The sequence below is a fragment of the Emys orbicularis genome, chromosome 9, assembly GCF_028017835.1.
Source record: "Emys orbicularis isolate rEmyOrb1 chromosome 9, rEmyOrb1.hap1, whole genome shotgun sequence".
In the NCBI taxonomy this organism is placed as follows: Eukaryota; Metazoa; Chordata; order Testudines; family Emydidae; genus Emys; species Emys orbicularis.
Window position 1 is genome coordinate 79,283,258 of NC_088691.1, and position 23,935 is coordinate 79,307,192.

Consider the following 23,935-nt stretch of genomic DNA (forward strand, 5'->3'; position numbering starts at 1 on the left):
AGCTAGCTATCTGGACCTAACTTTAGTAGCTTCTGTTTATCATGCTCCAGAGATACAAGTAGAATGGAAAGAGTGTTATCACCGGATGTGATTAAATCATCTTTTTTTTCCTCAAGTGCAGAACAGAAATATTTATTGAATACTTCTGCCTTTTCTGCATTATTATTGATAATTCTTCCATTTCCATCTAGTAATGGACCAATACCATTGTCAGGATTCTTTTTGTTCCTAACATTTTAAAAACTCCTTCTTATTGTCCTTAACTCTAATCTTCTGGCCACAGATTTCTCCTTGTGTCTGTTTGCTTCCCTTATCAAATTTCTACAATTCCTAACTTCTGATTTTATTTAATTCCTATTTACTTCCCTTTCTTTGTTACATATAATTTTTTTTAGCTGTCTTTACTTCCCCTCTAAACCAGGTCAGTTTTTTTTTACCAGCATGGCCGCCTTCCTCAATTTTGATATTTTGGGCACCTACTAAGGTGTTCTTAAATGATTCCCAATTATCATTTAAGGGGAGAGACAGATTGTCTTCTTGCCCAGCCAGTCCTTTCCAAACTGAGATGATGGACCAGAGGAATGGAAAGTAGGACTGGGTAGGTAAGGAGAATGGGACTGGGACAAGGAATCAGTGGTGGGGAAGAGAAGACAGGGGCAGAGGGCATAAGGGTCTGTGCACACTAGTGCACAGTCACTTTCAGAGCCCAGAATGAAAATCAGGATTCTTGAATCTCACCATTCCTCTGTCAACAAATTTCTGTGAAACTCACTTTTAATGGCTATATCTTGCACCCTTCTGTGCTGGTTTGCACAGAGGATGACAAACTTCTAATGCTATCAGTTACTCAGCTCAAGTGACAGAGGTCTGTGCAGTGAATCCAAAGGTTCAAACTCTGCTGATGACCCATATGGGTGACAATATGATGCCACATGAAGGAATGTTTTTCAGTTTGCTTTTTTCAAATCCTAGGACATTACACACACAACCTACATTAAAAGAACATTATTAAGATTGCAAAGTCAAGCACTACAAAGTTAGGAAATGCCAGAGTTAAGGTTACTTTGCTCCCTTAATTTGGACCCCTGGTGTATATGTATTATGATACAGTCTTTAATTACATTATCACATTCCCCTCCCTGCCCCCGCTCCCCCCCGGACCCCTGTCTCATTCAGTGCACAGGCTAGATCTGCTTTGAGGCTAAATCAGGGCTATGCAGTGAAGGAGACTGTTTTTTGTAGGACCCCTACTTCTCCCCTCCACCCCCCCGCCCCAATTGGAAGCTGTCTAGTGAATGAGGCTGGGGATTGCAGGAAGAGGAAGGATGGTCTCATGATTAAGGCAGTTGAATGTGGTCTTGGAGAATTGGATTCTATCCCTGCCTCTGCCACAGGGTTCCTAGGTGATGCTGGGCAAGTCGCTTAAATCAAACTTTTCACAGTTGGTCACTAATTGTGTGTTCTTCCTTTCGGCCTGAGACCAGGGGGCTCAATTTCCAGAAGTGCTGAGCACTCACAACTGCAACTGAAGTCAATGGGAGTTGTGCTTGAATACATAAAGTGCTACATAATAAGTACACTGAAAAACCAGGTCCTAAGCATCTCAAATTGGGTGCCCAAATAAGTGTATACTTTTTACCTTAATCTCGGTGCCTCAGTTCCTCATCTGTAAAATGGGGATAATACCAACCCTCATGTCACTGGAGTTTTTTGAAGATAAGTTAATATTTGTGAAGCACTTAGACACTACAGTGATGAGCCCATGAGAAAATTAATAATTCTCACTTCAGGAGAGACTCTGAATAATGTGCAGCAAATAAGGCTCAGGACCACACATTGAACAATGAGGATAAAACAAAATGTGCGAATAGCTTCTCATGAACTGAGCACCACCCATCCTGTGCACTGAATGAAGCATGGTCCTGTGAAAAACTGTAATTACAGACTGTCATAATGCATATGTGCAAAGAGGCCAACTGAAGATTGCACAGGCAACCTTAATTCTGGCATTTCCTAACTTTTCAGGGCTTGACTTTGCAACTTTCATGTTCTATTAAGGTAGCTTGTGTGTGTGTAAAATTGTATATTAAAGCAAACAGTTCAAGCATAAGCCTTTGAAGTCTGAATGAGATATGCCACCCTGTGTAAGTGTGTAACACAACTGGGCCTGTTTCTTTTTTCACGCTAGGAGCCACCTTAACGTAAAAGGCAGGGCACACTTGCTAATAAATTAGAGAGCAGGCACTGAAATCCAAATCCAGTGAGAGAGCCCGTTCCAACTCTGGCACAAATTTTCAGTTGAAGTTCATTGTAACAATAAAAAAAATCCAACTCACATTCAACGAAGCTAGCCTGCTCTGCTGCCATGAATGCAAACTGTTTTGCTATTTGTCTTTCCTGTTGCCTATAAAGCAAAAACATACAGGACATCAATTCCAAACATCTGGCTTCGAAAGGTACAAGTGCAATTCAAATGTCCTTGCAGCAGTAATACAAGTGAGCTGCTGTTTGACAGCTATCTGGGCCTGATTCTCCTCTTACTTTTGCAACTGCAAGTAACTCCATTGGCTACAGTAAAACGATGCCACTATGAAATCTGTGCACAAAAGGAGAATTGGGCCCATTTATAGATTACTGTATGATGTAAAATTTGACTGTTACTTGATTGTTTGACCAACTCTGCATACATTACAGTTTTTAGCTCATTAGTAAATATGCATCTTGTATAGATGAGATTTGACATCTTGCAAGATTCTTTAATTGATATTTTGTAACTGATATTCAGAACATAAGGGAAAGTACAGAATACGGTGTTATGGTGGCAGAGCTGGAAATTTCCTCTCTTGCTTCTGAGGATATTCAGTGTGGTGATAAAATGATAACAAAAATTCTGCCAGTAACGCTGATGAGCTGGAAAACAAAGAAAGAATTCCTAAGCTCAGAACTGCTGGGGTCCGATAAAAGATTGAGTCAGAAGATCTGGTTTTATTTTGTGCTGAATGTCTGTGAAGTCTCATGAGCCCTAAATTAACAGACTATGTGACAGATTTTTATTTCACGGTGAAGACTTCTACACTGCCATGAGTTATCTTGACAAGCTGACCCAGCCTTTGAATAATGTGCAACATCTTTTTAAACAGCTAGGGCAGTGGGCATACTGGATTTCAAGATGGAATGACTGGAATTTATCCACACTACGCAGATTTCTTAATACAGAAAATAATGGCCTCTCTCTTGCAGTTTTGTATCCAGCACAGCTTCAGGTATGTTATGCTGGCTAAACATACTTCTAAAGTCTGATCAAGAATCTGTCCTAATAGCCAATGCTGGGCAAGCCATGGCAAGAATAGATTAGGAAGAAACAAAACCGATAATTGGGGGCTGTTATTTAATGCTATTCTGTGATGTTATTCTCTTTATCTAAGTTTAAAATTAAGCCAAATACATTATAAATTTGGTACATAGTGCAATATACTTACATTATAGGAGTACATAAATTATAGGAGTACATGGAACTCCTACTGTAACTCAGCGTTTAGGGATAGAAATGTTCTTAACATTTCCCCTGGCACTTTATTTTTGTTCTTTAAGTTTATGGAGTAGGCCCAGATATTTGCACTGGCTTTTGGCTTCCTTGTAAGGGCCGAGAAACTGGACATGCACAGTAAGATATGCAGTAAAATGGATGACCAGTCCATACTGCAGTGGGGATATCACTATCCAGCTAATCTCTTTTTATTACTCATTAGTTGTGCAGAGGGTTAGAATTCATTTATCTGGTTATTATCTTTCAGCTTGGACAAGAAAAAGGCTCTACCAATGCCTTCTCTAAGGCCTGGTCTACACTACGAGTTTATATCGAATTTAGCGCCGTTACATCGAATTAACCCTGCACCCGTCCACACCACGAAGCTATTTAGTTCGAAATAGAGCTCTTTTAAATTCGACTTCTGTAATCCTCGAAAACGAGAGGAGTAGCGCTAAATTCGAAATGGCAATATTGAATTAGGCTAGGTGTGGATGGAAATCGACGGTAATAGCTCCGGGAGCTATCCCACAGTGCACCACTCTGTTGACGCTCTGGACAGCACTTCGAGCTCGGATGCTCTGACCAGCCACACAGGAAAAGCCCCGGGAAAATTTGAATTCCTTTTCCTGTCTGGCCAGTTTGAATCTCATTTTCTGTTTGGACAGCGTGGAGAGCTCAGCAGCACTGGCAACGATGCAGAGCTCTCCAGCAGAGTTGGCCGTGCAATCTAATAGAAAGAGGGCCCCAGCATGGACTGATCGGGAAGTCTTGGATCTCATCGCTGTGTGGGGCGATGAGTCCGTGCTTTCAGAGCTGCGCTCCAAAAGAAGGAATGCAAAGATCTATGAGAAGATCTCTAAAGCCATGGCAGAGAGAGGATACAGCCGGGATGCAACGCAGTGCCGCGTGAAAATCAAGGAGCTGAGACAAGGCTACCAAAAAAACAAAGAGGCAAACCGACGCTCCGGATCCCAGCCCCACACATCACGTTTCTACGAGGCACTGCATTCCATCCTAGGTGCGGCCGCCACCACTACCCCACCAGTGACCGTGGACTCCGAGGATGGGATATTGTCCACGGCCGGTTCCTCCTCGGAAATGTTAGGTGACGGGGAAGATGAGGAAGGAGATGAGGAGGACGAGGCAGTCGACAGCGCTTGCACCGCTGATTTCCCCGACAGCCAGGAGCTCTTCATCACTCTTACCGAGATCCCCTACCAACCGTCCACAGCCGTTACCCCGGACACCGAATCAGGGGAAGGATCAAGCAGTGAGTGCTTTAAACATCTCAACATTTCATTTAAACATAACTGGAATATTTATATTGTTAAGAATGGGCTTTTCAGTCACTCATTTAAACATAGAAACTTTTATTTATAACAAAACAGGAATATTAACTATATTAGTAATTTGTTGTTCATGATTTAGTTGGCTTAGTGAACTATTTACTCCTAACTATGTATAGAAAATCAAGTAATGTCCGGATATTCATGATTAGGCCACCACAGGACGCTCCACTCTGTAGTCCCTTATGCTGAACTTAAATGAAAAGACGGTCAATGTGCCCGGGAATGGACAGACAGTCCTCCTGGGATAGCTCGGCATAGCGGTAGCTCCAGCATGCGCATGAGGTTCCACGGCAGGGCGATCTTGTTCGGTCCCCCGTGGTAACACACGTTCCCACGCCATGAGTCCATCAGGTAGTCCGGGATCAGTGCGCGGCACAGCATGGCGGCATACGGCCCAGGCCTCTGCATGGTCTCACGCAGCATCCTTCCCCTCTCGGTCTCCGAGATCCTCATGAGTGTAATGTCACACATGACGCCCTGCTTTAAATTAGGGAGGGGAATGTTAGTATTGGGACTGCTTTACAGCCACGCGGTGGAGGCGGCAGAGGGGCAGCATACAGGGATCTTTCCCGGGGACAGCCGCGAGGTGGTGGGACAGGGGCAGAGCTCATGCTTCCCTGATTGCTGCCAGCAGAGAGTGGCCTTGCATTCAGTGCGAAAGGAGCCCAGTGCTACTATTACATTTTTAAGCTGCCACAAGTCTACGGCTTACCATGTTTTCCTGCAGCAGAAGTAGAGGTGTCCTGCAACGCGTCTCTGATCGCAACTGCAGGACCCCAGACACAGAAGGCGAGGGCCGAAAATTCGACCTTGTCCTGAGTGCGCATGTGAAAGGTCCAGTGCATGGTGTTGTTCACAGAGAAAGACTATGTTCTTTGTTAGCAACTTCATTTATCTGTCTCAGGAATTTACTCCCTTTTTCCCATTCCCACAGACACATCTGCGACTGTCTCCCAACCCAGCCTGGCATCACACTCCCAGAGGCTAGCGCAGATTAGAAGAAGGAAGAGAAAGACGCGGGAAGACATGTTTTATGAACTTATGGACTGCTCACGAGAGCAGGCAGCCCAGACGACACAGTGGAGGGAGAACTTGTCACAAATGCACAGAGCAGTCATGGAACGGGAGGAGAGGTGGCGCCAGGAGGACCAGCAGGCTACTCAAACCCTGCTTGGACTAATGAGGGAGCAAACGGAGATGCTCCGGCGCCTAGTGGATGTTCTGCAAGACCGGAGGCAGGAGGACAGAGCCCTGCTGCTGTCTATCTCTAACCGCCCTCCCCCGCCACCAAGTCCCACACCCCCCTCACCAAAAGTACAAAGAAGGAGGGGCGGCAAGGGCCGTTAAAACTTTCAGTCGGCCCCTACACACTGCTGCAGCAATGGAAGGCTCTCATTCCAAAGTTTGAAAAGTCCTTTCCTACCCATCTCACACTAGCCCACGTCCAAGTTTCCTCCCCCCCCCTTTCATGTGCGGTTCATAATAAAACATCTGTTTCTGTTAAGTACTGTTTCCGAGAGTGTCTTTTGGAGGGGATTCTGTCTGAAGGGGGGGAAGGGGTTTGTTACTTGGACAGGACAGTCACCTGTAGCAGGCTACAGAGGCGGGGGCAGGTCCAGCATCAGGACACATACACAGTACAGTCACCAGTTACCCTGGTCAGTCTGGGAGGCGGTTTTCATGTTCTGGGGTGCGAGGGGGTTGATCTGTGACTTTGTGGCGGGGGAGGGCAGTTAGAGATCCTATGCCGCGGTCCTTATCCTGGATCACAGAGCCACGCAGCAGGGGATCTGTTACCCTCCGCCCCCTGCCAGAAAGTCACTTGGCCGACACATACATGCAGTCCCGCCCAGGACTGCTGGCAGGCTGCGTTGAAACAACCAATCCAGCACTGCGGAGCCTGTCATTCCCGGACTTTAGAAGCATCATTTGCATCAAAACACTAAGCCCGCCCCCCGCCACAGTCTGCGTCCCCGGTTTAAAACATTCCCGCGAAAACAGTAAAAAAGAGAACCTTGTTCATTAACAAAATGGAACAGATTTTATTTGTTGGGAAGGTGGGGAAGGGGGTATGTAACTTGGAAGGATAGTCAACAGTAACTGGGTAAAGAAATGGGGGCAGGTTCAGCATCTGTGTCCACAAAGTAAAAAGTCACTGGAGACCCTGCTCAGTCAGGAACCTGGCTTTCAAAGCCTCCCTGATGCACAGCGCGTCCCGCTGTGATCTTCTAATCGCCCTGCTGTCTGGACGTAATCAGAAGCCAGGCTATTTGCCTCAACCTCCCACCCCGACATATAGGTCTCCCCCTTGCTCTCACACAAATTGTGGAGCACACAGCAAGCAGCTATCACAATGGGGATATTGGTCTCGCTGAGATCACAGTGAGTGAGTAGGCTTCTCCATCTCCCCTTGAGACGGCCAAAAGCACACTCCACCACCATTCTGCACTTGCTGAGCCGGTAGTTGAATAGTTCTTTCCCTGAGTCCAGTGCGCCAGTGTAGGGCTTCATGAGCCAGGGCATTAGCGGGTATGCAGGGTCCCCGAGGATGACTGTAGGCATCTCCACATCCCCAACAGTTACTTTGTGGTCCGGGAAGTAAAGACCTTCCTGCAGCCGTCTACACAGACCAGAGTTCCTGAACACCCTAGCGTCATGAACCTTGCCAGGCCATCCAACGTAGATATTGGTAAAACGTCCCCGATGGTCCACCAGTGCTTGCAGCACCATGGAAAAGTAGCCCTTCCGGTTGATGTACTGGCTGGCCTGGTGGTCCGGTCCCAGGATAGGGATGTGAGTCCCATCTATAGCCCCACCGCAGTTTGGGAATCCCATCTCGGCAAAGCCATCTCTGATGAGCTCCACGTTTCCCAGGGTCACTACCTTAGATAGCAGTAGCTTGACGATTGCCCTGGCTACTTGCATAACAGCAACCCCCACGGTAGACTTGCCCACGCCAAACTGGTTAGCGACGGACCGGTAGCTGTCTGGCGTTGCGAGCTTCCAGAGGGCTATGGCCACTCGCTTCTGGACAGTCAGGGCTGCCCGCATCCGGGTGTCCTTTCGCTTCAGGGCAGGGGACAGCAACTCACACAGTTCGAGGAAAGTCCCCTTCCGCATGCGAAAGTTGCGCAGCCACTGAGATTCATCCCAGACCTGCAGCACTATGCGGTCCCACCATTCCGTGCTGGTTTCACGGGCCCAGAATCGCCGTTCAACAGTATCAACAAGACCCAGTGACAGCGAGATGTCCTGGGCGCTGGGTCTCATGTTCTCAGAGAGGTCGGAGCTAGTGTCCGACTTCATGCCGTCACGGTGGTGCCGTAGCCTCCTCTCATGATTGATCTGCAGCTGCCTCTGGTACAGGTGGAGGAGAAGCTGCGAGGCGTTGAGAACTGCCACAACTGCAGCGATGGTCGCAGCGGGATCCATGCTCGCACTGCTGTGGCGTCCGCGCTGTCAGTAATCAGAAAAGCGCGCGAACTGATTTCCCGCCGGCGCTTTCAGGGAGGGAGGGAGGGAGGGCGTGAGTGACGGACGGATGACGACAGGCGCCCAAAAGCACCCTCGACACATTTTTTTACCCAGAAGGCATTTGGGGCTCGACCCAGAATTCCAATGGGCAGGGGGGACTGCGGGAACTGTGGGATAGCTGCCCACAGTGCACCGCTTCCAATGTCGACGCTTGCCCCGTTAGTGTGGACTCACAAAGTCTCACAAAGTCGAATTACTGTCCTTAGTGTGGACACACACGTTCGACTTAGTAATATCGATTCCACATAGTCGAATTAACTAAAATCGAAGTACTCTCGTAGTGTAGACAAGGCCTAAGAATTAAATTTGTACCGCTGAGTACTGGCATTAGCCTATTTCTACCACTCTCTGCAGCTCCATCCTATTTTGCTTTTCTCTTTCTTTAAGGAAGGAGAGATTTCTATAAAGTCACCATTTCATTTGATTGATGGTACAGGATAGTGTTGCTACTGTAGGTAGAGATGGAGTTTGGAGAGAACAGACAAACCTTTTACCGTTTTCTCATTATCTTGCTGTCTTGCATACCTGAAAGGTTTGGCCTTTTTTCTGTATTGCTACTGCTAGAAGTATCACTTGATGCTAAAACAATCTAATAAATCCCTCTAAACAGACCTCTCTAAGTAGTAATAATGTGGGATTGCAGGGCAATTGCCATTGATCTTCACTGCCACCTTGACACCAAGGACTGACCTGATATATATACATTACATACACACACACACTCCAAATACAACTTTTAAGAAGTGCTGAGCACTCACAACCCAAATACATGTCAATTTTGCGAGTATTCAGCACCTCTGACAAGTGGGTTCGAAGTATCTCAGTTTGGTTACCCCAAAACCAAAGGCATCCAAAATCAGCATCTCTCTGAAAAATGTGGCTTAAGCATTTGGGACAAGACTTAGGCCCTAAACACTGTCAGTTTGCGATTATGAGTCTGGCTTCATTTACTTTCTGAAGATTACTAAAGCCAAAGATGTCACTAATATAAGTTAGAAGACAGTGCAAGTGGGGCATATACTAACACATGCTGACCAGGCCCTCTCTGGACTTTTCCTGACATATATTCCTCCTGTTTGGTGCAGATTCTCTTTTTACTCCCATCTGCTATATTTTGAATTTCTCCGCATTGTCTCCCCCAGGTTAGAATGTTGTTCCCGAAAAGAACCAACTGCACAGTTCGCTATATTTTACCAGCAAATGGTACCTTTGATATTCTTTCTCCCTTGCTTGCTGCCTGTCCACTTCACTGCCGTGGGCTGCATGAGGGTCAATGGAGATTGACTCATTTCTAGCGTTCTCATAAATCTTTTTTTCAGTAATGATGTACTCATAGAGATCCTGATTTTGCTCACAACAGAAAAACTGAAAAGCAAAGCAGTGGTGTTACTCCAGTAGGGGGTGATTCGTGGAGAAGCTCTGTTAACTCTTTCCAATTGCTTACTGATTCATAATCTTCAGAGGTTGGGTCAAGATCTTCATAGGAAGGAAATAATTTCAGCAAGCTGCCACAGTACTCACATGTTGCAGTAGATTCCTCTTCTATCTACAATGGGGCCGTGGGAGAGGAAAACAAGGATTTGCATGGTGATGTGATGTTTCTATAATCCTCCTATTCTAGGAAAAGGAGGCACCTTCAAGAACGCCATGTTTTAAAGTCCTTTACTTCAGTCTATGCATGCACAACCAAGCTTCTGAGCTGATTAGCATGACAGTTTGAAGACTATGGCTCACTTTTACTTTCTAAGGAGATTGCCAAGCACTGTAAGTTATCCAATTTATTTCATTAGGGATCTTGAAGAGCTGTCTAGCTCCTGCAAAGTTGGTGACAGAGGAGCCTGGGCAGTGTTGCAAATTTTTTGTTGCCTGGGTTCCTGGCAAAAAGTATTTTCAGAGACCGTTTTTCCTCCTTCCCCTGTGGCTTGCTTGCTTGTTTGTTTATTTATTTATTTATTTATTTAACAAGGCATTTCTTAGGGCAGGTCTACACTAACCCCCCAATTCGAACTAAGGTACGCAACTTCAGCTACGTGAATAACGTAGCTGAAGTTCGAAGTACCTTAGTTCGAACTTACCTCGGTCCACACGCGGCAGGCAGGCTCCCCCGTCGACTCCGCGGTACTCCTCTCGTCTAGCTGGAGTACCGCAGTCGACGGCGAGCACTTCCGGGTTCGACTTATCGCGTCCAGACAAGACGCGATAAGTCGAACCCAGAAGTTCGATCACCAGCCGCCGAACTACTGGGTAAGTGTAGACCTACCCTTAGTCCCAGCGCCCTGGATCAAATTCAGATAAATGATCAGGTGGGTTTAAAGGGCAGCTCTGGTCAGTGGAACACTGTCTGCTTCCAGCTCCCAGCCCTTACAGAATGATATTGAGATTGCTTGGCCATTGTCTTATTTTTGAAGCAGTGTTGTCTCTATTAGATAAACATATACCACTTTGGGTACCCAGAACTATGTACTGTGCGTGCATCATTTATGCATAAACCAAAATAAGATTGTATATCTCAGTTTTAGTGAAAGAACTAGATTTTGCCCTAGAAACATATCCTCAGCATAAAATAGTGTGGGATGCTTGCACAGTCTAATGTATTTTGGTACGTGGATTAGACATTTCAGTGCCCTAGTGAATGACCACCTCACTGCTAATGAAACCCTTGCAAGTTGAGTTTGACAGATGGCAGCATCTTACACAGACTTCATTTTTCCCTCCTGCGGCTCTTGGGGGTTAATACAAACACACTTCCATGTAGCAGAAAGAAACATCACCTGTATCTCCAGGCCTTCTCTTGATGATTCTGGCCTATATGCTAGAATAGTTGGTGGCCCAATATGGGACAGTGTGCGCAGAGATTCCTCAAACAGCCTTATGAAGTCTTCATTAAACTTAAATTTGAAAACAGCAAATTCAGTGTAGAGTCAGCTCTTTTTCAGAGGGAAAATTGTTAAGAATAAAATGTATAATTGTAGGGACCAGAGAACCATACCTCCATGTCGCACAAAATGCCTAAACTGCTGAGGTCTTGTGACAGCACTGCATGTATATCTGAATAGCAGCAACGAGAATTAATTAGGGAAGGCGTTGTGTTCTAGGAGAGCATTTCTTCCTAGCATCTTGGGAGGAATTCCCTCCCTGGCTTTTCAACACCCCTTCTCTCCCCTCCCCTTCCTTAACACATGCCACCTAGCTGGAACATCTTTGGAGCTTATCAACACACTGCTCCTAAACCATTGGTAGGGTTGCTGTCCATCAGTGTGGAGCCCTTCCCCGCTTTGATTGGGGAAAGGACATATAGGCCTTGATCCCATACAGTACTTAAGCATGTGCAGTAAAGCATGGGCTTAATTTTAAACAAGGAATAGTCCCATTGAAGTCAACAGGACTGCTCACTGCTTAAATCTAAGCATTTAAGTGAAGTGTTGGATCAGGGCTATAGTGTCTAAAGCAGTTCCCACCTCTGCTGTCTTGAGAAGAAAGACTGGAAGCTAGAGATGGGGAAACTCCTATTAAGTCTTCTAATCCATCCCCTGCCAGTGCAAGACTGTTTCCTATATTTTGGGCTTGTCTACACTGGTACTTTACAGTGCTGCAACTTTCTTGCTCAGGCATGTGAAAAAACACCCCCCTGAGCGCAGCAAGTTTTAGCGCTGTAACGTGTCAGTATAGACAGTGCACCAGCGCTGGACAGCACGGCTCCCAGCACTGGTAGCTACTCTCCTTGTAGAGGTGGGTTTTTGTTGTTGTTGTTGTTTTTAGAGCAGCGGGAGAGCTCTCTCCCAGTGCTGTGTCACGGCAGCGCTTTAACGTTGCCTGTGTAGACAAGCCCTTAGTCTACACATAAATATCCGAAATTAAGGGGTTTTCACCACTCCCCTCAGACAGCTATTCCCAGTCCAGTAGAAATGGTTGGCAGGAAGCTTTTCCTGACATCCAGTCACAACGAATCCTATTACTCAGTTTTATTTCCTTGTGCCACCCCTTATAATTCACCTTCCACCTTACAATTTACATCCTTCACAATCTTGCAACAAGTCATATTCCCCCAGTTATGGCTCAAAGAAGCCACACTTCTAGTTCTTTTAATCTGGTCAATCCTTCTAATCCCAAACCATTTTTGTTGCTCTTTTCTGAGTTCCCTGCCCTTTGTCACTATCCAATAGGTATTAGTGTGTCCAGAATTGAATGCAGCCCTCCAAGAGGGAAAGCAGAAGCAGCTCCTCTGGGTATCAGTTTACCATTTCCAGCAGCAGTAGCGATGTGAATGCTGTCTTTCTTGAGCTCTTCAGTCTTTCTCTGAACTAGAATTAAAATACACAGTCAACATAGGCAGTGGCCAAGCTTTGACAATGTGTTTGATCTCATCAAAGAAAAGAGCTGCAGGGAATGCTTAGCTGGAGGAGAGGAAACACCAAGGGGGGAGACCAAAATACATTGAGTGCTACACTGTGGACGGGCCTCTCTTTAATATAGTGGCGTGGTGCCATGAGACTACAGGCCCCAGGCATTCGATGCTCCATCTTGTCTCCAGTATTTCCTCTTGCAATGTGTTTGTATTGGATTTTACAAATAAGTATCCATTAAAGTCTATTTGAGCAGCCCTTTTGTACAGGATATCCCAATCAACAGTGGTTGTCCAGTAAAAGGTATTAGCTCGGCCACCTTGTCTTTCTCACATCCGGGACCAACACAGCTACAATAACACTGCAGATAGCATTTGGATGATGCAGTGTAGTTGTAGCCGTGTCGATCCCAGGATATTAGAGACACAAGGGGGGTAAGTAATATCTTTTATTTAGAAACAAGCCTTTGAGCCAGTTTCCTTCAGGACACAACCAACTTTTTCTACAAACTCTGCAACATTAACCACCTGCCTCAGAACACCATCCTTGCCACCATGGATGTCACTTCCCTATACACCAACATCCCTCACAATTACGGCAGAGCTGCCTGCCTCAAATATTTGCAAGACAATGGACAACCCTCAGATATCCACCCCAAACACATGGCCAAACTCATCCATTTCATCCTCCCCCATAATATTTTTATATTCAACAACAAACACTTTGTCCAAACCATGAGAACAGCCATTGGTACTAGGATGGCTCCCCAATGTGCCAACCTCCTCATTGGCCACCTTAAAGAAGAATTTCTGGACAAATGCACCACAAAACCAATGATATTCCTGAGACACATTGATATCTTCATCCTCTGGACAGATGGCTTGAACTCCCTCATAGATTTCCACCACAACTTCAACAACCACCACCCATCCATTAAACTCTCTCTAGAACACTCCCACACCAGCATCAGCTTCCTGGACACCACAATCAGCTTCAACAATGGAATCCTACAGATGTCTATATACAAGAAACCCACACATCATCCCACCTACCTTCACAGATCCAATAATTATCCCAAACAAGAAATCTATCTTCAGCCAGACACTCAGATACCACAGAATATGCTCCGAGGAGAAAGTCTGGGATATACACCTTAACACACTCAAAACCTCCTTCACCAAACAAGGACACTCCACCAGAGAAGTAGATTCGATCATGGAATGGGCCACCCAAATACCTCAAGAGAACCTGCTTCAATACAGAAATCCCCTCCAACTGCACACCCCTAGTTATTGCCTACACCTCAGACTGGAACCTATATGGGATATCATCAAATAACTACAACCTATATTTGATGGGGACCCCATCCTGAAAGAAATATTTTCTGAACCCTGATTTCTGGCCTTCAAACAACGCCCCCACCTCTCCAAACTTATTGTCAGACCAGGACACACCAACTCAAAGCAGCACCAGACCCTGCCAGAACAACAGATGCAAAACCTGCAGACATATCTCCACTGCTATGATCAACATTCCCCACAACACACCTTTCAAGATCCATGGATCCTGCACATGCCTATCACAACATATGGTGTATCTCATCTGGTGCACTAAATGTCCCAATAACTACGTGAGTAAAACCAGACAATCACTATGCTCTCAAATGAATTGAAATAGGAAAATGATAAAAACATCCTATCACACTTTTCACACAGTGATCGCTCTATATCTGACCTATCAGTCCTCATCCACTTTCAAAAGATGAGCCTGGGAGCTTAAATTCATTACTTCAGACACTAAAAATCATTGACTAAACAGAGATCTGTAATCCACTAACCCCCTCTTTTTGTCCTGTGACTGCAGAGGTGTTAATGGGCCACTCTCCCTTGAATGGTCCCTTACAATATGTGCTAACTATTTATGCTAAACAATCTTGTCCACCTTGCATTTAGCTGTGATGCTCTGAGTATCTTTCCCAGATCTGAAGAAGAGCTTGTCTCTCTCACCAACAGGAGTTGGTCCAATAAAAGATATTATCCCAGTCATGCACCTCTCTAACATTTGGTCCAATTTGGATGACTCAGTTGAGCAGCAGAAGCAAAGAGGCCATACATTTTCAACTCTATTTAGAGGCTTTGAAAGTTATTTTCCATAGGGATATGGTACACAACTAGGTATTTTATCTGCTGAGCATTCCCCCACAGACTGCTGGGTTTTCTTCTTACTAGCTGAACATTCTGTCACATGTTTAATAATAGTTGTATTTAGAAGAAGTGCTATCTAGTGGCTATAGGGTGACCAGACAGCAAGTGTGAAAAATCGGGACGGGGGTGGGGGGTAATAGGAGTCTATATAAGAAAAAGACCCCAAAATCGGGACTCTCCCTATACAATCGGGACATCTGGTCACCCTAAGTGGTTATAGCAAGGAGCTCTCCTAGGTTCTGTTCCCAACTCTGACATTGACTTGCTGTAGAACCTTGGGGAAAGTCACTTGACTTCTGTGTCAAGTTTACCCTTGTGTAAAATAAGGAATTACACAAACCCTTGGTTACTAGGCACCTTAGAAGAAAAATGCTATAAATGTGCAATTACTACTACACAAGTTGGCTCTTATACAGTAAGCAACAGATACTTGAACTAGCAAAGCCATTTCTTACTGGTTTTTCTGTACATATGTTCATAAATCCAGCTTGTTTCCGTCTGCATTGACACTGAAATTCCTAAAGGTTTCTCTTGAGTTGAGTAATCAACATTATAAGATGTTTTTCTTTCCCTACATGTAAAACACAAATTGCAAATTAATCATGTATGGTAGATGCAAAGAAGTTGCTTTTGAAAATCTATTCAAGCAGGAGGTTTTTCCAACTTGAGTGTTTAATACACTATTAGAATTTAGAGTAACACATGTATGTAGGACTAAAGGCCTAGAAACTTATTTTTGCTGTCTGTAAGATTTATAGACTTACGCTCAATCAAGTCAGTTTCTGAAGGTCTCCAATGGACTAGACAACGAAAATGTCCTTAAAAAAGGGCCTTTGAGATTAAACTATGAAAATCTCAGATTGGTTTCTCTCTCAAAGCATTAAGAAGCAAGTAAATGAACACTAGGTTTGTTTTATACTTTAAAACAAAAATTCTTGTCTTCCATGGTAAGAACTGAGATGAAAGATGTCAAGTCTGGGAAACCAGGATTAATCAAACCAGCATTTAAAATTCCTGTGCTCCACCATCAAGGTTGACTGTTCCAATATTTGACTTTTCTCTTCTTGTGTCTGATCACAAAGACCCTGTTAAGTATCTATGGCTTTTTGATTTATAAATCAAATCCAAGGGCCCAAGACTCATGAGCAAACTTAAAAAACAACAAAATAATAGATGCAGGCATGGGGAAGGAAAAAATGTTCAGTAGGTGAAACATTATCAACTTTAAGTATAGTCTATTTTAAACAGCACTGAGTTAAAATTTGCAAATCCACTTGCGTATCCCCTTGATTTCCAACACCTTTCATATGCAGAAGATTACAATCCACCTCAGCTATATCCAATTTATAGTTAAAGCATAACATGAAATCTAAAATTAGGGCTGATCTACACTAGAAAATTAGATCGACCCAGCTACATTGCTTGGGTGTGAAAAATCCATCCTCCCATCCCCTGAGTGACATAGTTAAGCTGTCCTAAGTCCCCATGTAGGCCATGCTAGGTTGATAGAACAATTCTTCCATTAACCTAGTTACCGCTTCTCGGGGAGATGGATTTACTACAGGGATGGGAGAACTCCTCCTTTTTGCTGCAGTAAGTGTCTACACAAGTGATTCTCAGCCTATTTACCATTGTGGGCTGCATATGCAGCTCTCTATGCGGTATATGGGCTGCATCCACACAATATATATACTACCTGTATGGCCCTGAGGATGTCACATGGGCCCCAGCTGTGTACTGATTGGGCTGCAAGAGGCCCACGAGCCATGAGTTGAGAACCACTGGTCCACACTGAAGTGCCATAGCGGCACAGCTGCACCACTGTAGCATTTTAAGTGTAGACGTTCCTTACAGACTGAAAGCATCATAGAACTCTTCCCTTTTCCACTACACAGTGCAGCTGTCCTACTACCTTGGAGAGGTGACTTCAACAGTTGAGTTGAAAGCTTTAGCTTGCTCAAAGCTATGAGCAAGTAATGTATATGAAATATGTTGGTGGTCCTAGTACAGATCCTAGTGAACAGGCATCGCAAAAACAACCACCAGACAGACATAGCACAAATAATCGGCACCCCTGTTGGTTATTTAAGTAGAAGCCAAAACAGGATGGACATAGAGAATGAACTACCCTTTCACTCACAGATACTTTCCCTCCAAATCCAGGTTGAAGCTTATTCTAAGAGTAGCCCATGCTACCATTGCTCATGCTGTACCAGCTTTGTGGACAAATAGAAGACCGCAGTCTCTGTGGCTGTCAAACACCTTTGACCAGGCCTATATCTTAAAAGCAGGCTTGAACTATATTCAGGAACAACAATGAAAGCAATGGAGATTTGTAAGTAGCTTTCCTCACTGGTTCTAAGTTTCCCAGCTTATGATCCTGTTTGACAAGTCATATTAAGTTCTGTGGTAATTTTGCATGTGCTTACCTGCTTAACTTGTGTAATGAGGGAGAGCAAGTTTCTCTTCTAATTCCACCTAAGATTGTAGGAAGGCCTTTTGTACCTATTGAACACAACAAACTAGTCTATGCATGCAATACAAACAATACTAAATGATTAAACACACAGACTCTTCACTGCAGGTGCTGTCTAGGTTCATGAGAGAGAACTGTATGTGTTAAAATCCAAACTAAAACACATGCTACTTTTTAAATGGTAGTTCCATAGCAAGGTGCTTCTTAAGAGCAGAAATTTTCTACTTCGTTCAAAAAGATGACGTGTTCAGGACTAACTCCTGAATCTGTTTTGAGGGATTATTATTGCCGCATGCAGTCTAACCAGGGCCGGCTCTACCATTTTTGCCGGCCCAAGCCCCCCCCCCCCAAAAAAAAGCCGCTCAAACTGCTGAAGCAAAAAAAAAAAAAATATGCCGCCCCTTAGCATGTGCTGCCCCAGGCACATGCATCCTCCGCTGGTGCCTGGAGCCAGCCCTGAGTCTAACTAACTAACCTACAGTAATACTATCCTCACTAGGCTTCCCAGGCTATTGACCTGGAGGTTTCAATCCCAGCAGAATTCAGCTGCTCAGGTGCTCCTTTTGTCTAGCACTAAGAGTCACTTATGCCCACCCTTCTCGAAGTGCCCTGCCTGCCAATATGCTATGTTTCTGTTTATAAAGTCCATCCAAATCTAGGACATAAATACTTCAATGATCAGCTTTTGCCCTAAGCCCCTCCTTGGCTGTGTTGGGCCTGCTGTCATCCCATGTTCTTTCTGGTTGATCATAGAGCACAAGTTTCTCAGTGAAAGACTTGATTGAGGAACTAACTCTTGGAAGAGGTGGACAAAATTTCTTCCTTAGCTGCCTTAGGACACATGGTAAGACACATTCATTGTGGTTGGCTAGTTCTTGATAGTTTGCCCCCCGCTTGTTTATTGGATTTACTAATCCTTCCCCTCTTGCTCTCTTTTGTAATAATTGAGCCTACAACTTTATCCTAATTGTGAGCTTACCTGTGGAAAAGTAACTGAAAGGTCATTAAATGTTATAATAACCTATAACAATCTATTTGTGGGGAAATGTACAAAAGGAAGACAGACTAAATTAATCCAAACAAGAAGGCCTATTGATAAAACTGAAGGACTATGTTAAGATCATGCTTAGTAAACAAGGGGAATGTGGAATTGGAAATGAGGCCTAATTGCTGGACAAAATAATGAGGGGAGGAGCTATTTCAGCCAATCACCCCTTTTTGGGGCCCTTAAAAACAGACTTTGGGAGGGCAGGGAAAGACTAATACCGCCACTGCTACAGCCACTGCTATGGGACTTTCCATCGTGACACCCAGATGTTGGCACATAGTGGGAACACGTGACCATCACCGCTGCACCAGCAAGGACCCTTGCCTGCTACATGAGAGATCCTGCTCTGTCTTCCCCTCCCTTGTCTCTCTCTTTCCATCCCCCACTCTTGTCGCTTTTCACTTGAGCCTAAAAAATACTGTGCTGCACAGCACTAGCACAATGAGATGAGACAGCCCATCCAGTTCTGCTCAGCCTGAGAAGGACCTGACCAACCAGATGTCCCTGACCGGGGAGGCAAGCCAGGGTCCAGAGCAACAGGTGCGTGATGTGCCAGCCCAAAGCACCTATTTATGACTGACTAGCCCCGTTTCCTGAGAACATCAACAAAAGCTGTATTTCCTCATTTTTACTATCTTATCTCTCTTCTCTCCCTTCTGGGTCCATCTGTTTTGTCAAAAGCAGGAAAGTGACCATCATTCCTGACTCAGGATTAAACGGAACTAGTCACTTTCTTCCTCATCAAGGAGGACTGTTTGATGGAATAAGACTCACTGTGGTGTCCCAGGCCTTGAAGTTCCCAGACAACTGTTGCACCCTGGCCTCTACCTCATGTTTGCTGAAACCTGGTGGGCTGAGAAGCTGATTGGAGGAGCACCCAGCCTCCACCGATTGGTCCAACCCCGCTATTTAAGCCAGACGGCGGTACAGGAAGTTGTTTGAGCAACAAGGTGATTTCCTGATGCAGCTCCCTGGGACCCTGCTTCTTGCACCCAACCCTGTTCCCAATTCCTGCTTTGCTCCTGGCTTCCACCTCACCCCTGCCTTTGCTCCTGTTCCCACTGGGCTCATGCATTGTGCTTGATCCTTGCCCTTCCTCCATTTCCTGCCCTTACCTCGCTTCCACCATCACTTACCTGTCCTGTCTCTGACTTCTGACTCTGGCTTGACCCCTGGCTCTGGCATTTGGTTTCTGACCTCAGCTCTGACCCTCAGCTTCGATTCCTGACTCTGACTTGACCCCTGCCTCTGGTAATTAGCAGTTGACCCTGGTGCTGACCCTTGGCTTTGTTTCCCCAACCTGGGTGCCTGCTAGGCCACTAGACCTGATTCCTGCTCTGACTACTAGACCAGACTGCCTACATCCCAGGCAACAGCATTCGAACCCATATTCCCTCTCTAAAAAGACTAACTTTGTTTTGCATAATCACTCCGTTTCAATGGGTTTTTTTGCCTTCTTTTAATTCTTTTCCTTTTTTTGTGTTTCAAATCAATACATTTCTGACCTTTGGTATGAATTTCCTAGTGTGTTTTCCATGATACTAAGCTGGCTAAGGTCTCATATACCAAACCTTGTTTAGAACTGTTTAATGTGGAACAGTTACAGGTTATGCTAATGCCTTTAACTTGTTGGGCCCATATACTACATCACAATTAATACAACATCCCCTTTATTTATACAGGTGGGACACTGATCCCTTTTGTTGATGGGTGCTTGCCTGAAGATTATTAGATCTCCACTTTCATAGATTCCAAGGCCAGAAGAAACCACTGTGATCATCTAATCTGATCTCCTATCGGGCTGTATCCAGATGGCTTTTAGTTTAGGCCTGGTCGACACTAGAAACTTTTTCCAGTATAGTAATGTCACTTAGGGATTTGAGGTTTTTTATTACATTTTTATATCAGTAAAAGCCCTAGTCTGGACATGATTTATATTGGGGAAAAATATGTTTTTGCTGGCATAGCTTGTTTTCTTTGGGGAACTATGATAAGCTATAGCAGTAAAAAAGCTCTTTTGCTAGTATAAGCTGTGCCTACACTAGAAAGTGTTTTTGTTCTAAGTGGGGAGTAGATACTTTGCAGGGGACCTTATAAATGACATAAAATAGGGTTACTATTAAACTGACTAGCCTAGTTGGACCTGAAGTCACTGTGGAAGAGAGGAACACTGTTCTTTTTAAGGTTGCAATTGTATTAGATTTTCCAACTATCTAATGAGACACCACCTTTCAGAAGGCAGATAACTAGACAGGCAGGACACCTTCTCTCTGGAACCAGATTGTGAAGGGTGGGAAATCCAGTAGTTACACTGTGCATATGTAATATGTGTCTGGCTTTCATTCTCTGAGCAATGCTTATTCTTAATCCTTTCTATGCTAGGAAAAAATGATGCACTTTGATACTGTGCTTTTTCAAGATAATGTGCCAGCTTTCAGTATGATTCTAAGGAAAGGAAGAAGTGAGAGGACTAGAAGAAGGACTGTGGACTTCAAAAAAGCAGACTTTAACAAATTCAGAGAATTCATAGGTTAAGGTCCCATGGGAAGAAAATCTAAGGGAAAAGAGTTCAGGAGAGCTGGCAGTTTCTCAAGGTGGCAATATTAAAGGCATAACTGCACACTATCCTGATTCTAAGGAAAGATAGGAAGAACAGTAAGAGTCAAATATGGCTGCAGGAGCTTTTTAATGACCTGAAAATAAAAAAGCAATCCTAAAAAAGGGGAAACATGGGCAAATTGCTAAGGAGTACAAAAGGATAGAAAAGCACGTAGGGACAAATCAGAGAGGCTAAGGCACAAAATGAGTTACATTTAGCAAGGGAAATAAAAGGCAATAAGAAGTTGTTCTTTAAGTACATTAGGAGCAAAAGAAAGACAAAGGAAAGTGTAGGTCCTCTACTTAGTGGAGAAAGAAAACTAATAACTGATGACATGAAGAAAGCTGAGGTGTTTAATGCCTATTTTGCTTCAGTCTTCACTAAAAAGGTTAATGGTGATCAGCTACTCAACACAATTAATATTAACAACAAAGGGGAAGGAATTCAAAGCAGGGAAAGAACAGATTAAAGAATATTTAGATAAGTTAGGGATAGTCAAGTTGGCAAGGCCTGATGAAATTCATCTTAGGGCACTTAATGAAGTAATCTCTGAACCGTTAGCAATTATCTTTGAGAACTCCTGGAGGATGGGTGATGTCCCAGAAGACTAGAAAAGTGCAAACATAGTACCTAGCTTTGAAAAGAGGAACAAAGATGACCCCATGAATTATAGACCGGTCAGCCTAAATTTGATACCTGGAAAGATACTGAAACAAATTATTAAACAATGAATTTGTAAACACCTGGAGGATAATAGGGTTACCAGGAAAAGCGAACATGGATTTGTCAAGAACAAATCATGCCAAAGCAACCTAATTTCCTTTTCTGAGAGGGTTACTGGCACAGTGGATAGGAGGGAAGCAGTAGATATGATCTATCTTGATTTTTAGTAAGGCTTTTGATCAGGCCCGCTGAAGCGTGGGGGGGGGGGGGGGGCAAAGGGTGCCCTGGCCGCTGCCAGCGGCAGAACAGTGGGGCTAAGGCAGGCTTCCTGCCCACAGGGCTGGCTTTAGCAAGAGCGGGGCCCGATTCCTGGGGGCGGGGCTTGCCGCAAGCCCCGCCCCCAGGAATCGAGCCGCACTCCGGCTGTGTTCGCCGGGCTTGGGTCCGGCCCAGAGCCCCTCGGGCGGCCGGGGCCGCGTCGCGGGGCCGGGCCGCGGGGGCCGGGCCTGGCCGGGCGGGCCGAAGCCAAAGCTGCGGGGGCCGGGCCGGGGGGGCCAAAGCCGAAGCCGCGGGGGCCGGGCCGGGGGGGGCCAAAGCTGAAGCCGCGGGGGCCGGGCCGGGGGGGCCGAAGCCGAAGCCGCGGGAGCCGAAGCCGAAGCCGCGGGGGCCGGGCCGGGCCGGGGGGGCCAAAGCCGAAGCCGCGGGGGCCGGGCCGGGGGGGCCGAAGCCAAAGCCGCGGGGGCCGGGCCGGGGGGGGCCGAAGCCGCGGGAGCCGGGCCGGCCGAAGCTGAAGCCGCGGGGGCCGGACCCGAAGCCCCGGCCGGACCCGAAGCCCCGGCGCACTTGGCCGGAACCGGGGCCGGACTAGGCCGTGCCTCCCCGGAGCCCTTCTCGTGCCCCCCGCCACCCCGGGTTACCTGTTGCTGCCTGCCCCTGCTTCTTTTCAGACTTCCCGCGAACCTCTGATTCGCGGGAAGCAGGGGCTGGGGAGGAGCAGGGGGCGGAGCGTTCAGGGGAGGGGAGGAGGGGGAAGTGAGCTGGGGGCGGGGTGGAGAGCTGCGGCGTGGGGCCCTCTTGGCGCGGGGCCCAATTCAGCTGAATCGGCCTAAAGCCTGCCTGCCCACCCTCACTCCGCACCGCTCCCGGAAGCAGTCGGCACATCCCTAAAGCCCCTGGAGGGAAGGGGGTCTCCGCGCACTGTCCCCAGCACCGACTCTGCAGCTCCCATTGGCCGGGAACTGCAGCCAACGGGAGCTGTGGTGGCGGTGCCTGCGGGCAGCAGTGCACAGAGACCCCTGGGCCCCCCACCTAGGAGCCACTGCTAAAGGGACGTGCCTGTTGCTTCTGGGAGCCGGCCCCCTGCCCCCCTCCTGCACCCCAACCCCCTGCCCCAACCTAGACTCCGTACCCTGCACCCCTTCCTGCACCCAAACTCCCTCTCAGAGCCTGCATGGTCTCAGTGAAGGGGCGGGGCAGGGGATGGGGCAAGGGTCTTTGGGTTTGCGCAATTAGACCGTTGGCAACCCTACCAGGTGGGCGTGCCGAAGCCCTGGCTGTGCTGGAAGAGTGCGCCCAGCAGCGCAGCCGGAAACTCGCTGGGCGCCAGCGCAGGTGCAGCACCGCCCAAGTGTTAGGTGGTCTGCTTGTGCATGCGTGGGGACCCACTGATTGTTCTGTCCTGGGGCCAGAATTGCTGTCAGCGGGCCTGCTTTTGACATTGTTCCACACTGCATTCTCATAAGAAAATTAGGGATATGTAGCCTAGATGAAATTACTAAAAGGTAGGTGCACAACTAGTTGAAACACTGTACTCAAAGAGTAGTTATCAATGTTTCACTTTCCAACTGGGAGGGCACAGGTCAGTCCTGGGTCCAGTACTAGTCAATACTGTATTTTCATTAGTGACTTGGATAATGGAGTGGGGAGTATGCTTATAAAATCTGTAGATGAAATCAAACTAGGAGGGGTTGCAAGCACTCTGGAGGACAGGATTAGAATTCAAAATTACTGTGACAAATCAGAGAATTGGTCTGAAATCAACAAGATGAAATTCAATAAAGACAAGTGTTAAGTACTATACGTAGGAGGAAAAAAATCAAATGCACAGCTATAGAATGGGGAATAACTGGATAGAGGATAGTACTTCTGAAAAGGATCTGGGGTTATAGTGGATAACACTGAATATGAGTC

General features: G+C 46.0%; 1 protein-coding gene across 1 annotated transcript in view; it reads right to left on the reverse strand.

The window, feature by feature from the left end:
- The window catches only part of ERICH6 (glutamate rich 6), a 39,053-nt gene that overhangs the window by 8,826 nt on the left and 6,292 nt on the right, over positions 1–23,935 (reverse strand). The window contains exons 6-13 of the mRNA XM_065410538.1: positions 17,389–17,464; positions 15,415–15,530; positions 12,651–12,713; positions 11,402–11,460; positions 11,184–11,300; positions 9,857–9,958; positions 9,620–9,777; positions 2,337–2,404 (exon numbers count right to left, since the gene is read on the reverse strand). Coding sequence (XP_065266610.1) covers positions 2,337–2,404; positions 9,620–9,777; positions 9,857–9,958; positions 11,184–11,300; positions 11,402–11,460; positions 12,651–12,713; positions 15,415–15,530; positions 17,389–17,464 — 759 coding nt within the window. The remainder of the gene's footprint in view (positions 1–2,336; positions 2,405–9,619; positions 9,778–9,856; positions 9,959–11,183; positions 11,301–11,401; positions 11,461–12,650; positions 12,714–15,414; positions 15,531–17,388; positions 17,465–23,935) is intronic.